This window comes from Schistocerca cancellata, chromosome 12 (genome assembly GCF_023864275.1).
Source record: "Schistocerca cancellata isolate TAMUIC-IGC-003103 chromosome 12, iqSchCanc2.1, whole genome shotgun sequence".
In the NCBI taxonomy this organism is placed as follows: Eukaryota; Metazoa; Arthropoda; class Insecta; order Orthoptera; family Acrididae; genus Schistocerca; species Schistocerca cancellata.
This window is the reverse complement of record NC_064637.1, coordinates 102,963,323-102,978,044: the sequence shown is the minus strand read 5'-3', so window position 1 is coordinate 102,978,044 and position 14,722 is coordinate 102,963,323. Positions and strand designations below refer to the sequence as shown.

General features: G+C 44.9%; 1 protein-coding gene across 1 annotated transcript in view; it reads right to left on the bottom strand.

The window, feature by feature from the left end:
* Positions 1–14,722, bottom strand: part of LOC126109867 (unconventional myosin-Ib) — a 458,138-nt gene that overhangs the window by 338,750 nt on the left and 104,666 nt on the right. Inside the window, exon 2 of the mRNA XM_049914933.1 lies at positions 8,266–8,381. Within this exon, the coding sequence (XP_049770890.1) occupies positions 8,266–8,381 (116 nt within the window). The remainder of the gene's footprint in view (positions 1–8,265; positions 8,382–14,722) is intronic.

Genomic DNA, 14,722 nt, shown 5'->3' with positions numbered 1-14,722 from the left:
TCTCAACAGCGATCAGTTCGCCTTCTGTAATGTTCGCATATGCATTGACAATACGTTGTCGGTGGACCACGGTAGCAAATATCCTTCGACATTCCCCACAGAAAGATATCCGGGGACGTCAGATCCGGTGAACGTGCGAGCTACGGTATGGTGCTTCGACGACCAATCCACCGTTCATGAAATATGCTATTCGATACCGCTTCAACCGCACGCGATCTACTCGTATGTGCCGGACATCCATCGTGTTGGAAGTACAGCACCATTCTGTCATGCAGTGAAAAAATCTTGTAGTAACATCGGTAGAACATTACGTAGGAAATCAGCATACATTGCACTATTTAGATTGCCATCGATAAAATGGGGGCCTCCCATAATGACGCACCATACATTAACCGGCCAAGGTCGCTGATGTTCCACTTGTCGCAGCCATCGTGGATTTTCCGTTGCCCAGTAGTGCATATTGTGCCGGTTCACGTTACCGCTGTTGGTGAATGACGCTTCGTCGCTAAATAGAACGCCTGCAAAAAATCTGTCATCGTCCCGTAATTTCTCTTGTGCCCAGTGGCAAAACTGTACACGACGTTCAAAGTCGTCGCCATTCAATTCCTGGTGCATAGAAATATGGTACGGGTGCAATCGATGTTGAGATTCCCGATTTTCGCGCCATTTGTCTACTACTGATGTGCGTATTAACCGCGACAGCAGCTAAAACACCTACTTGGGCATCATCATTTGTTGCAGGTCGTGGTTGACGTTTCATATGTGGCTGAACACTTCCTGTTTCCTTAAATAATGTAACTGTCCGGCGAACGGTGCGGACACTTGGATGATGTCGTCTTAGATACCGAGCAGGATACATAGCACACGCCCGTTGGGCATTTTGGTCATAATAGGCATACATCAACACGATATCGACCTTTTCCGCAATTGGTAAACGGTCCTTTTTTCTTTTTTTTTTTCTTTATTGTTATTTTGAAACCTGTATTACAGGCAGGCCTGCAGCAGCATACGACGCCGCTCTTTGGCCGCAGAGAAACACAAATATACAAATGAAGACATTTAGACAAAAAAAAAAACATGGTGGACACATAAACGGAGACAAACACTTTTCAAAATACAAGGTGCCGTTCACGGGTGTAGAGTCCAAGATAAAATTGTGCAGACATTTCGACACAGACACAGACAAAAATTGTCACACGTGAACGGAGGTGCACAAAGCGAAAACACTGAACCACTTAAGCACAAAACGACGGCACACACAGAATACGAGGCGGTGATCTCCGGCGCGCGAATGTTCACTAATTGTGTATGAGTCCAGGAACCTGCCAAGAGAGGAGGAGGGGGGGTGGGAGAGGGTAGAGCAGATGCCATGGGCGGGGGAGATAGGACGAAGGGAGGAAGGGGGATGGGAAGCCCGGGGGAAGAGGGGTGGAGGGAGGGGACGGGGGAAAAGGAAAGAGAAGGGAGGGAGGGTGCCTAAAGGAAAGGACACAGGAAGCGGGGGGGGAGGATCAAAGTTGATAGGAGGGGTAGATGGAGGGGAGGAGGACATCATCAGGGAGGGGGAGCTGGCGGAAGCCACCTTGGGGGAGGGTAAGGGGGGTGGAGAGATGGAGACCGGGTGGGATGTGGGAATACAGGCGCGGCAGCGGGCGGGAGTGGGAGACGATGGGCGAGACAAGCGGATGAGGGGGATCGAGTTTGCGGGAGGTGTACAGGATCCGTATCCTTTCAAGGAAGAGGAGGAGGTGGGGGAAGGGGATGAGATCATACAGGATCCGCGTGGGGGAAGGGAGACGGATGCGATAGGCGAGGCGGAGAGCATGGCGTTCAAGAATTTGAAGGGATTTATAAAAGGTAGGGGGGGGGGGGGGGCGGAGATCGAGGCCGGATGGGCGTAACAAAGGATAGGGCGGATGAGGGATTTATAGGTGTGGAGTATGGTGGAGGGGTCCAGACCCCACGTTCGGCCAGAAAGGAGTTTGAGGAGACGGAGTCGGCAGCGTGCCTTGGCTTGGACTGTCCGGAGATGGGGAATCCAGGAGAGGCGACGGTCGAGGGTGACGCCTAGGTACTTAAGGGTGGGAGTGAGGGCGATAGGACGGCCATAGATGGTGAGATAGAAATCAAGGAGGCGGAAGGAAGGGGTGGATTTGCCTACAATGATCGCCTGGTAAACGGTCCATTTTAACACGGATAATGTATCGCGAAGCAAGTACCGTCCGCACTGACAGAATGTTACGTGACACCACGTACTTACACGTTTGTGACTATTACAGCGCCATCTGTCACAAAGCGAAGAAAGTGGTCCAACTGAAACATTCATGTTTCTTTGCGTACTATACAAATATGTAAAAAGTGGGGGTTCCTATAAAAAAAAAACGCAGTTGTTATCCGTTTGACCTGTGGCAGCGCCATCTAGCGGGCCAGCCATAGCGCCATCTGGTTTCCCCCTTCAAGCTAGGCGAGTTTCGTTCTTTGTAGTTTTTTCGTTTGATGCTTATTTCGTGAGATATTTGGCCCGTTACTATCAATGGACCACCCTGTATATAAATTGGATACGTTCTTGGTAAAAACCTTATGTTCGTTTGTTCAGAAGTTCTTCCGAAGTTCTTGACCAGTTCCTTTGAAGTTTTGACATAACTTTGCAGACGAATACGCGCGTGCTTTTATGTACCTACTGGAGCGCCACGTACAATATATAAATATATACATAATGATTATAGGCGAAATATATACAAAAATGTAAATGTTCGTTTGTTCAATATCTTAAATCTCCTGTAGTGCTTCAGCGTTCGCTTCGAAACTTTGACACAGCGTTATGTTCTAACGGTTCAAATGCTCTGAGCACTATGGGCCTTAACATCTGAGGTCATCAGTCCCCTAGAACTTAGAACTACTTAAACCTAACTAACCTAAGGACATCACACACATCCAAGCACGAGGCAGGATTCGAACCTGCGACCGTAGCAGCAGCGCGGTTCCGGACTGAAGCGCTGGACATAGGCTATATATTTTAATATATCTAATACACATGTAATATATAAAAGGTATAGGATGAATCCTAAAACTTGCACCGCAAATATTACGGAGGTGGAAAATGCTGTTGACGCTCGGTTTTCATAGAATGGATTGGTAGTCAGCGGCTCGTATTGTTAGCCAATAAATAGAGCGTAACAATACTTACAACTGAATTTTTTTGTGCGAACATATACTTTTTGAATGGAACAGAGCGTATTGACATTGACAAATTAAAGTAGGGGAAATCAGAATGACAGTGGTGTTTGTTGCAGGATTCTAGTGCGAGTCCTTTATAAAATACTGTATTTTGAAACGTTTCCACACAGACATTTGTTTGTGACACTCAAAGTGCGTAGTTGCTGGGTACGATGTTGTTACGTTTGCTTACAGTGTGCTCCTGTGTTCCTTGAGTGTATTGCGACTAGCTAGTCAGTCAGTGTGTGACAATGCAAGCTGTGGTGTCACCGCCAGACACCACACTTGCTGGGTGGTAGCTTTAAATCGGCCGCGGTCCATTAGTACATGTCGGACCCGCGTGTCGCCACTGTCAGTAATTGCAGACCGAGCGCCACCACACGGCAGGTCTTGAGAGACGTACTAGGACTCGCCCAGTTGTACGGACGACTTTGCTAGCGACTACACTGACGAAGCCTTTCTCTCATTTGCCGAGAGACAGTTAGAATAGCCTTCAGCTAAGTCCATGGCTACGACCTAGCAAGGCGCCATTAACCATTTCTAGAGAGAGTCTCACTTGTATCATCCAGAATGCTGTATACAAATGATGGATTAAAGTTAAGTATTCCAGCAGTTACCTACTTTTCTTTATAGCATTCATTACGTATCCTGTTTCAGACCTAAGCAAGCCTGCGTGAATTAAGCGCGTGCCCTTTCGGCTTCCTCGCCTTGTGTCTAGACTGTCTTGTCTAGACACAACACAAGCAATAGGTCGTGAGAGGACGATGGAATTTACCAATGCAAAGAAAGCCAAAATACTCATGGTGTCAGAAGAGTGTAAGAAGAACGCAGTTCATTCTTGTACGGTGTATGAGGCAGGATTTCCCAACAGATATCAACTATCTAGGCAATTATTTATCAATCTCTTCAACCAGTTATGTGAAAGTGGTAGTGTAACACGTAGACTACGTAACAGAAGGGAACAAGTGACAACAGAAGAGAGAGACACTAATATTCTTGCTGCTGTTGCAGTTGATAAGCACGTTAGCTCCCGCGCAATCGCACGTGGATGTGCATGAGTCAGACAAGTGTCCTACGCATTCTCCATAGACATAGGTTCCATCCCTATCCCGTGTCTCTCCATCAAGAGCTACATGGAAACGATTATGGGAATCGTGTAAACTTACGTACATCGGCATTAAGACAGGATACTCTAGAGACAGGTCTCTCTTAGGAGTAGACAACATTCCATTAGAACTACTGACAGCCTTGGGAGAGCCAGTCCTGAGAAAACTCTACCATCTGGTGAGCAAGATGTACGAGACAGGCGAAATACCCTCAGACTTCAAAAATCATCATCATCATCATCATCATCATCATTTAAGACTGATTATGCCTTTCAGCGTTCAGTCTGGAGCATAGCCCCCCTTATACACTTCCTCCATGATCCCCTATTCAGTGCTAACTTTGGTGCCTCTTCTGATGTTAAACCTATTACTTCAAAATCATTCTTAACCGAATCCAGGTACCTTCTCTTCGGTCTGCCCCGACTCCTACCCTCTACTGCTGAATCCATGAGTCTCTTGGGTTACCTTGCTTCTCCCATGCGTGACCCCACCATCTAAGCCTGTTCGCCCTGAATGCTACATCTATAGAGTTCATTCCCAGTTTTCTTTGATTTCTTCATTGTGGACACCCTCCTGCCATTGTTCCCATCTACTAGTTCCTTCAATCATCCTAGCTACTTTCATATCCGTAACCTCAACCTTGTTGATAAGGTAGCCTGAATCCACCCAGCTTTCGCTCCCATACAACAAAGTTGGTCGAAAGATTGAACGGTGCACAGATAGCTTAGTCTTGGTACTGACTTCCTTCTTGCAGAAGAAAGTAGATCAGACTTCAAGAAGAATATAATAATTCCAATCCCAAAGAAAGCGGGTGTTGACAGACGTGAAAATTACCGAACTATCAGTTTAATAAGTCACAGCTGCAAAATACTAACACGAATTATTTACAGACGAATGGGAAAAATGGTAGAAGCCGACCTCGGGGAAGATCAGTTTGGATTCCGTAGAAATAATGGAACACGTGAAGCAATACTGACCTTACGACTTATCTTAGAAGAAAGATTAAGGAAAGGCAAACCTACCTTTCTAGCATTTGTAGACTTAGAGAAAGCTTTTGACAATGTTGACTGGAATACTCTCTTTCAAATTCTAAAGGTGGCAGGGGTAAAATACAGGGAGCGAAAGGCTATTTACAATTTGTACAGAAACCAGATGGCAGTTGTAAGAGTCGAGGGGCATGAAAGAGAAGCAGTGGTTGGGAAGAGAATAAGGCAGGGTTGTAGCCTCTCCCCGATGTTATTCAATCTGTATATTGAGCAAGCAGTAAAGGAAACAAAAGAAAAATTTGAAGTAGGTATTAAAATCCAGGGAGAAGAAAGAAAAACTTTGAGGTTCGCCGATGACGTTGCAATTCTGCCAGAGACAGCAAAGGACCTGGAAGAGCAGTTGAACTGAATGTACAGTGTCTTGAAAGGAGGATATAAGGTGAACATTAACCAAAGCAAAACGAGGATAATGGAATGTAGTCGTGCGATGCCGAGGGAATTAGATTAGGAAATGATACACTTAAAGCAGTAAGGAGTTTTGCTATTTGGGCAGCAAAATAACCGATGATGGACGAAGTAGAGAGGATATAAAATGTAGACTGGCAATGGCAAGGAAAGCGTTTATGAAGAAGAGAAATTTGTTAACATCGACTACGGATTTAAGTGTCAGGAAGACGTCTGAAAGTATTTGTATGGAGTGTAGCTATGTATGGAAGTGAAACATGGACGATAAATAGTTTGGACAAGAAGAGAATGGAAGCTTTCGAAATGTGGTGTTACAGAAGAATGCTGAAGATTAGATGTGTAGATCACATAACTAATGAGGAGGTATTGAATAGGATTGGGAAGAAGAGGAGTTTGCGGAACAACGTGACTAGAAGAAGGGATCGGTGGGTAGGGCATGTTCTGAGGCATCAAGTGATCACCAATTTCGTATTGGAGGGCAGCGTGGAGGGTAAAAATCGTAGAGGGAGACCAAGAGATCAATACACTAAGCAGATTCAGAAGGATGTATGTTACAGTAGGTACTGGGAGATGAAGAAGCTTGCACAGGATCGAGTAGCATGGAGAGCTGCATCAAACCAGTCTCAGGACTGAAGACCACAACAACAAGGGCTATGAGCACTTGTTCATCTTCGTTCCGTGGAAACTCAACTCTTCTAATGAACAAGTGCTCATAACTTTTAAGGTAAGCATTTTAGAGTACTTTTTTTTCTTGTGTTGGTCCATGCTACCTCTGCCCAAAAACGTAGAAAGCAAAGAGCGTGCAGTGACGAGATTTGTTCCACAGTATCGCAGATCAAGAATTGCTCACAGCTCTTAAGGTATGCGTTTTACAGCTCATCTTTACTTGACTTTTTTTGTTTCGAATGATCATTCCTGTCATATCCCTTAATATTGACCACCACTTCTGAAACACCCTCTATAATAGGGAAATATTGTTAGCACACAGGAAAGTTGTATTTAAGGCTTATCGGCTTACGATTAGATACAGCTAGAAATGGTTCAAATGGCCCTGAGCACTATGGGACATGACTTCTGATGTCATCAGTCCCCTAGAACTTAGAACTACTTAAACCTAACTAACCTACGGATATCACACACATCCATGCCGAGGCAGGATTCGAACCCGCGACCGTAGCGCTCGTGCAGTTCCAGGCTGTAGCGCCTAGAACCGTTCGGCCATTCCGGCCGTCAGATACTGCTACAGAATCTGAATTTGAAATAACAGTAAACAAGACTCAAGGTCAGGCAGAAGGCAGGAATGGACAGAAAAAGAAAGCATAAGGTCGACAGAAAGATGGAGAGGCAGAGAGAGAGAGAGTGGGTAGAAGGATATGGATAGAGAGGTTGGGGAGAAGATTGACAGGGAGAGTGGGGAAGGACGAGGAGATAGACATAGAGAGGAGGGAGGAGGACATCAGGATGTACCGGTGATCAAAAAGTCAGTATAAATTTGAAAACCGAATAAATCACGGAATAATGTAGATAGAGAGGTACAAATTGACACACATGCTTGGAATGACATGGGGTTTTATTAAAACCAAAAAAATACAAAAGTTCAAAAAATGTCTGACAGATGGCGCTTCATCTGATCAGAATAGCAATAATTAGCAAAACAAAGTAAGACAAAGCAAAGATGATGTTCTTTACAGGAAATGCTCAATATGTCCAGCATCATTCCTCAACAACAGCTGTAGTCGAGGAATGTTATGAACAGCACTGTAAAGCATGTCCGGAGTTACGGTGAGGCATTGCCGTCGGATGTTGTCTTTCAGCATCCCTAGAGATGTCGGTCGATCACGATACACTTGCGACTTCAGGTAACCCCAAAGCCAATAATCGCACGGACTGAGGTCTGGGGACCTGGGAGGCCAAGCATGACGAAAGTGGCGGCTGAGCACACGATCATCACCAAACGACGCGCGCAAGAGATCTTTCACCCGTCTAGCAAAATGGGGTGGAGCGCCATCCTGCATAAACATCGTACGTTCCAGCAGGTGTTTATCAGCCAGGCTGGGGATGATGCGATTCTGTAACATATCGGCGTACCTCTCACCCGTCACGGTAGCAGTCACTGACGTTTTGCTGTCCAGCGCCATCTGTCGGACATTTTGTGAACTTTTTTTTGGTTCTAATAAAACCCCATGTCATTCCAAGCATGCGTGTCAATTTTTACGTCTCTGTCTACATTATTCCGTGGTTTATTCAGTTTTCAAATTTATACTGACTTTTTGATCACCCGGTACATATAAGAAATGCACGCTTTCTCTTTTCTTGCTTTTCCATTTGACCAGATGGAGTCATAGAAACGTGTGGCTAGAAACAGCTAGTGCATAACAAAAATAACAAAGAAAGCGTATATGTCCGACGCTAGTCGACCTTTCCCTACAAGTGTCAGTGTGAGAGTGAGGAAATGTAAACAGCTAGGCGGAGGAGTTGGGTGAGAGACTTACACGTGCGGCGGCAGCTGGTGGGGTCCGTGGCAGAGGTACGCCCTGGCCACGTCGGGAGAGTAGAGCGCCAGCTTCTTGTACGGGTTCACCGACACCAGCACGTTCCCGATGTACGTCTGCAACACACACGCAGCAGGGTCACAAAATGATTTGCCAAGTTTTGTCACGCGCACATAGACCGGAATGTACAGGGCTATTACAAATGATTGAAGCGATTTCATAAATTCACTGTAGCTCCATTCATTGACATATGGTCACGACACACTACAGATACGTAGAAAAACTCATAAAGTTTTGTTCGGCTGAAGCCGCACTTCAGGTTTCTGCCGCCACACCGCTCGAGAGCGAAGTGAGACAAAATGGCGACAGGAGCCGAGAAAGCGTATGTCGTGCTTGAAATACACTCACATCAGTCAGTCATAACAGTGCAACGACACTTCAGGACGAAGTTCGACAAAGATCCACCAACTGCTAGCTCCATTCGGCGATGGAATGCGCAGGTTAAAGCTTCTGAATGCCTCTGTAAGGGGAAATGAACGGGTCGGCCTGCAGTGAGCGAAGAAACGGTTGAACGCGTGCGGGCAAGTTTCACGCGTAGCCCGCGGAAGTCGACGAATAAAGCAAGCAGGGAGCTAAACGTACCACAGCCGACGGTTTGGAAAATCTTACGGAAAAGGCTAAAGCAGAAGCCTTACCGTTTGCAGTTGCTACAAGCCCTGACACCCGATGACAAAGTCAAACACTTTGAATTTTCGGCGCGGTTGGAACAGCTCATGGAAGAGGATGCGTTCAGTGCGAAACTTGTTTTCAGTGATGAAGCAACATTTTTTCTTAATGGTGAAGTGAACAGACACAATGTACGAATCTGGGCGGTAGAGAATCCTCACGCATTCGTGCAGCAAATTCGCAATTCACCAAAAGTTAACGTGTTTTGTGCAATCTCACGGTTTAAAGTTTACGGCCCCTTTTTCTTCTGCGAAAAAAACGTTACAGGACACGTGTATCTGGACATGCTGGAAAATTGGCTCATGCCACAACTGGAGACCGACAGCGCCGACTTCATCTTTCAACAGGATGGTGCTCCACCGCACTTCCATCACGATGTTCGGCATTTCTTAAACAGGAGACTGGAAAACCGATGGATCGGTCGTGGTGGAGATCATGATCAGCAATTCATGTCATGGCCTCCACGCTCTCCCGACTTAATCCCATGCGGTTTGTTTTTGTGGGGTTATGTGAAAGATTCAGTGTTTAAACCTCCTCTACCAAGAAACGTGCCAGAACTGCGAGCTCGTATCAATGATGCTTTCGAACTCATTGATGGGGACATGCTGCGCCGAGTGTGGGAGGAACTTGATTATCGGTTTGATGTCTGCCGAATCACTAAAGGGGCACATATCGAACATTTGTGAATGCCTAAAAAAACTTTTTGAGGTTTTGTATGTGTGTGCAAAGCATTGTGAAAATATCTCAAATAATAAAGTTATTGTAGAGCTGTGAAATCGCTTCAATCATTTGTAATAACCCCGTACAGTGTTACATCATGAACACCTTCACTGGCAGGTGCAAAACTGTTGTACTGTTTCAATAAAATCATGTTGTTGTGGTTTTCAGTCTGAAGACTGGTCTGACGTAGGTGCACGTTGTAATGTTATGTGAGCCTCACTGCTTTTTTTTTTTTAACTAATTTGTGCCTGATTTTATTCTGAGAAGCTGAGTAATGTATGAAAATACCGTAAATGTAAATTTGATTCAAAAAGTACTTGAAGTGAAGTGAAGCGCAGCTGGACATCAAGAAACTCTTTAGCGCGCAATCCTCGCAACGATAGTAGTTAAGAATATTTGAGTATGGACTCTAAAAAAAAGACATTTGATTTATTAAAAAAAAGAGAACTGTTAATCTGTACCTTGCGGAAAGAGAACGTGTTGCTGGGCCGTCGCTCAGAAGGTATTGTTACATGTAATGAAAATTGCTATTTTAGTTATAAAACCGAGTTAAAGTATGTGTAAGAGTTGCCAAACATTTACGTATACAAATTTTCTGGAAGTGAAGAATAGAAATATCTTGTTTTTGGAAAAGGAGGTGAACTTCATTGTCGTCGCCTTCTAGCAATCGACAGAAATGTAAGTGTACAAAGTTCACTGAAATACGTGAAAAGAAATGCATTCTCTATAGTTTTCATTCAATAAGTAACAACCTCTCATAATTTCTTAATTACAGTAATTGGATTATGTTCTTGTACTATAGTATGGTGTTGAACTCCACTGATCAATTTTGATATAACAGGACGTGTAGTTTGAAGGAAGTTTGTGTGCTAAGTAATCTCCTTTTCTCACGAAAAGCACATTGCTGTCTGATCTTACTTATTTACAACAGTGGTCCCTTAGGTATGAAAAACTACGAAAACTTAGGCTCAAAGCTATCCACAATACGGCCAAGTAACTAACAGAGTCGTATTTTAAACCTTAAAGAACGATAACTTCCTCCAAATTGCAATACGTCAACAACTGGTGCAGAAGCTGATCATTCAAGGAGGCAGCAACCAAAGTTCAGGTACCAGTTACGACTTAAAGTAAAAATCCCAATCAAAAATCTCTCTCTCTCTCTCTCTCTCTCTCTCTCTCTCTCTCTCTCTCTAAACAGATATTTAAATATTCTAGATTATGTTAAAAAAAGGTCATTTTATAACATCTTTTCATCTCCCAGTAAGTACTCCACCCTACAACCATTTGAACCTGCTTACTGTGTTCATCCCATGGTCTCCCTCTACAACTTTCACCCCTGCGTTTCCCTCCACTACCAAATTAACAGTTACTTCATGCCATAGGATTTGTCGCATCAGTTCATCCCTTCCTTTAATCTCAAGTTGTGCAATAACAAGCTTGTATTATGGAGATGCTTTGGAAACTCAAATGGAGACGTCCTTTTCGAGGAATACTGTTGAGAACATTTCTCGTGAAAAAAAAAAAGACATCGGTCTGGCTACAATAATTTAAAAATGAATTAAAATTAACTTTGGCCGCAATAAAATGTATATTTGCAATGATTTCCGGTTTCGGTTAGATTATTCGAGCAGTTGGCGTTCGCGGAGTCATAGCACAAGCTCCGTTCATCGCCACCACCAACCATCACGGTATATGATAGTCTGGAAATGGTCACGTTCTGACCGAAACCGGTAAACATTTTAAACATACATTTTATTGCGGTCAACACTGTTCTTAATAGTACTGGTTAAAAACAGTCTTGGTTGCAACATTAGTTTTTTATTTTTCAACGACGCGTTTCGTCTTATTTAGGCATCTTCAGGTGGTGCATTATGCTTACTACCTGAGCCCCCATCTTATTCTGTTACTCGCTCCTGTGAACGGGAACGCGTTATGCGGATCTTGGTGTCACTCGCGTCCATCTAGAAAAGTTTTTACTGTGTTTAACGAAGGCGATGTCGGCCTGATATATTCGATGATGCCCTGTGGCTACACTAACTAAAGGATTCTTCTCAGAAATGCCAAATTAAGATAACCTGAAGATGCCTAAATAAGGCGAAACGCGTAGTTAAAAAATAAAAAACTAAAATTGCAACAAAGACTGTTTTTAACCAATACTGTTTAGCACTGGTTTGCTGTATGCCACATATGGATTGGAAGAATTTCTACTGTTCTTGATCCATTTTTAAACAGTTGAGAAAATTTAAAGCTGACTGCAGAACGATTCTACCGCCGCCAACGCAAGTTGCGTAAGTACCGCAAAGACTGGAGAGATTTGGGCCTGGTTTTATAGTCGGAATTACAGAATGGCAGCTCTGTCTTCTGGCACATCTCTCACTAACACTATTGATAAGTAAGCAAAAAAAGGCATTTAATGAGGCAAATAACAAAACAAAATGGGAATGGGTCCCAGCTTGCGTAGCTACATATCCTTAATAGCACCATAACTGTGTCCTTTCATTGCCAGCTTCAATTTGGGGAACAACCAGAAGTCGGGTGGGGCCAAACAGTGATCGAATACTGTCAAATATTTTTTATTCCAGTCTTTGATCATAATATCAGTTCTTTAGACGATGACTGGTTTCAGTCAGTAACGACCATCCTCAGATCTACAATATACAAATATATACACCTAGTGAGCAGTGTGTCTTTCATCATAATACAGCAATACACATCACAATATACTATCAAACAACCAGGGAAATGTACAGACAAAATACAGTGAAACGTACCTTTTTTTTACACTATGTCCTAAAGTGATAAGGCCATAATGGCATCGCGAAAACAAATAAATATAATCAGCACAGCTTCGTCACATAGATCTAACCTTACTTGATGATTTATGTCGAGAACAGTAGGCATTTGCCTAACTTCCATACATTAGTCGCTCTAATCCTGTAACTGATTATGTCCACTCTTTCCTGGAATGTATAACCAGGCTCTGTAATTTTAGTTATTGACTGTTAATATGTTGTTTAAACGTTTTCTGTGGGAGACATATCACGATGTATGTATAGCCCTCTATAGGTAAAGTTCTTACGATCGGTGAGCGCCTACATAACATCCTGGCGGCCGACCCAACAGAGGGCGCTGATCATTGATCTGTCTTTTTTTCAGCCGTCATATACACATTTTATCTTTCATAGGCAATTTATAGGTTGCTACAACAATGTATTACGTATATTAATTGTTGGCCGCAAATTCACCATAAAAAGGGTAGGACCTATTCTCTTCATATACACTCCTGGAAATGGAAAAAAGAACACATTGACACCGGTGTGTCAGACCCACCATACTTGCTCCGGACACTGCGAGAGGGCTGTACAAGCAATGATCACACGCACGGCACAGCGGACACACCAGGAACCGCGGTGTTGGCCGTCGAATGGCGCTAGCTGCGCAGCATTTGTGCACCGCCGCCGTCAGTGTCAGCCAGTTTGCCGTGGCATACGGAGCTCCATCGCAGTCTTTAACACTGGTAGCATGCCGCGACAGCGTGGACGTGAACCGTATGTGCAGTTGACGGACTTTGAGCGAGGGCGTATAGTGGGCATGCGGGAGGCCGGGTGGACGTACCGCCGAATTGCTCAACACGTGGGGCGAGAGATCTCCACAGTACATCGATGTTGTCGCCAGTGGTCGGCGGAAGGTGCACGTGCCCGTCGACCTGGGACCGGACCGCAGCGACGCACGGATGCACGCCAAGACCGTAGGATCCTACGCAGTGCCGTAGGGGACCGCACCGCCACTTCCCAGCAAATTAGGGACACTGTTGCTCCTGGGGTATCGGCGAGGACCATTCGCAACCGTCTCCACGAAGCTGGGCTACGGTCCCGCACACCGTTAGGCCGTCTTCCGCTCACGCCCCAACATCGTGCAGCCCGCCTCCAGTGGTGTCGCGACAGGCGTGAATGGAGGGACGAATGGAGACGTGTCGTCTTCAGCGATGAGAGTCGCTTCTGCCTTGGTGCCAATGAAGTTCGTATGCGTGTTTGGCGCCGTGCAGGTGAGCGCCACAATCAGGACTGCATACGACCGAGGCACACAGGGCCAACACCCGGCATCATGGTGTGGGGAGCGATCTCCTACACTGGCCGTACACCACTGGTGATCGTCGAGGGGACACTGAATAGTGCACGGTACATCCAAACCGTCATCGAACCCATCGTTCTACCATTCCTAGACCGGCAAGGGAACTTGCTGTTCCAACAGGACAATGCACGTCCGCATGTATCCCGTGTCACCCAACGTGCTCTAGAAGGTGTAAGTCAACTACCCTGGCCAGCAAGATCTCCGGATCTGTCCCCCATTGAGCATGTTTGGGACTGGATGAAGCGTCGTCTCACGCGGTCTGCACGTCCAGCACGAACGCTGGTCCAACTGAGGCGCCAGGTGGAAATGGCATGGCAAGCCGTTCCACAGGACTACATCCAGCATCTCTACGATCGTCTCCATGGGAGAATAGCAGCCTGCATTGCTGCGAAAGGTGGATATACACTGTACTAGTGGCGACATTGTGCATGCTCTGTTGCCTGTGTCTATGTGCCTGTGGTTCTGTCAGTGTGATCATGTGATGTATCTGACCCCAGGAATGTGTCAATAAAGTTTCCCCTTCCTGGGACAATGAATTCATGGTGTTCTTATTTCAATTTCCAGGAGTGTATTTCCTTTTAATAATTTTACATGCGTAACTGTATTCGTCTTTTAATGTATCACAATTGGTTTCTATGATAGTTATCAATTTTAAAAGTCTGCTACATGTATTTTACCTAATGTGTTTTTATCACATTATGTTTTTTGCGTAAATGGTGACTACATCTAAGCCCACAGTAGCGACATCTTGGGAGGATGTAGGCAAACAGATTTCTGGTAGCTACTGTACTTCAGTAGCCAGTTGCAACAATGACTGTGTGGACGATGTGGCATATTCTACACCTTATTTTATATCTATGGGACGATGCTGTGCTGATTA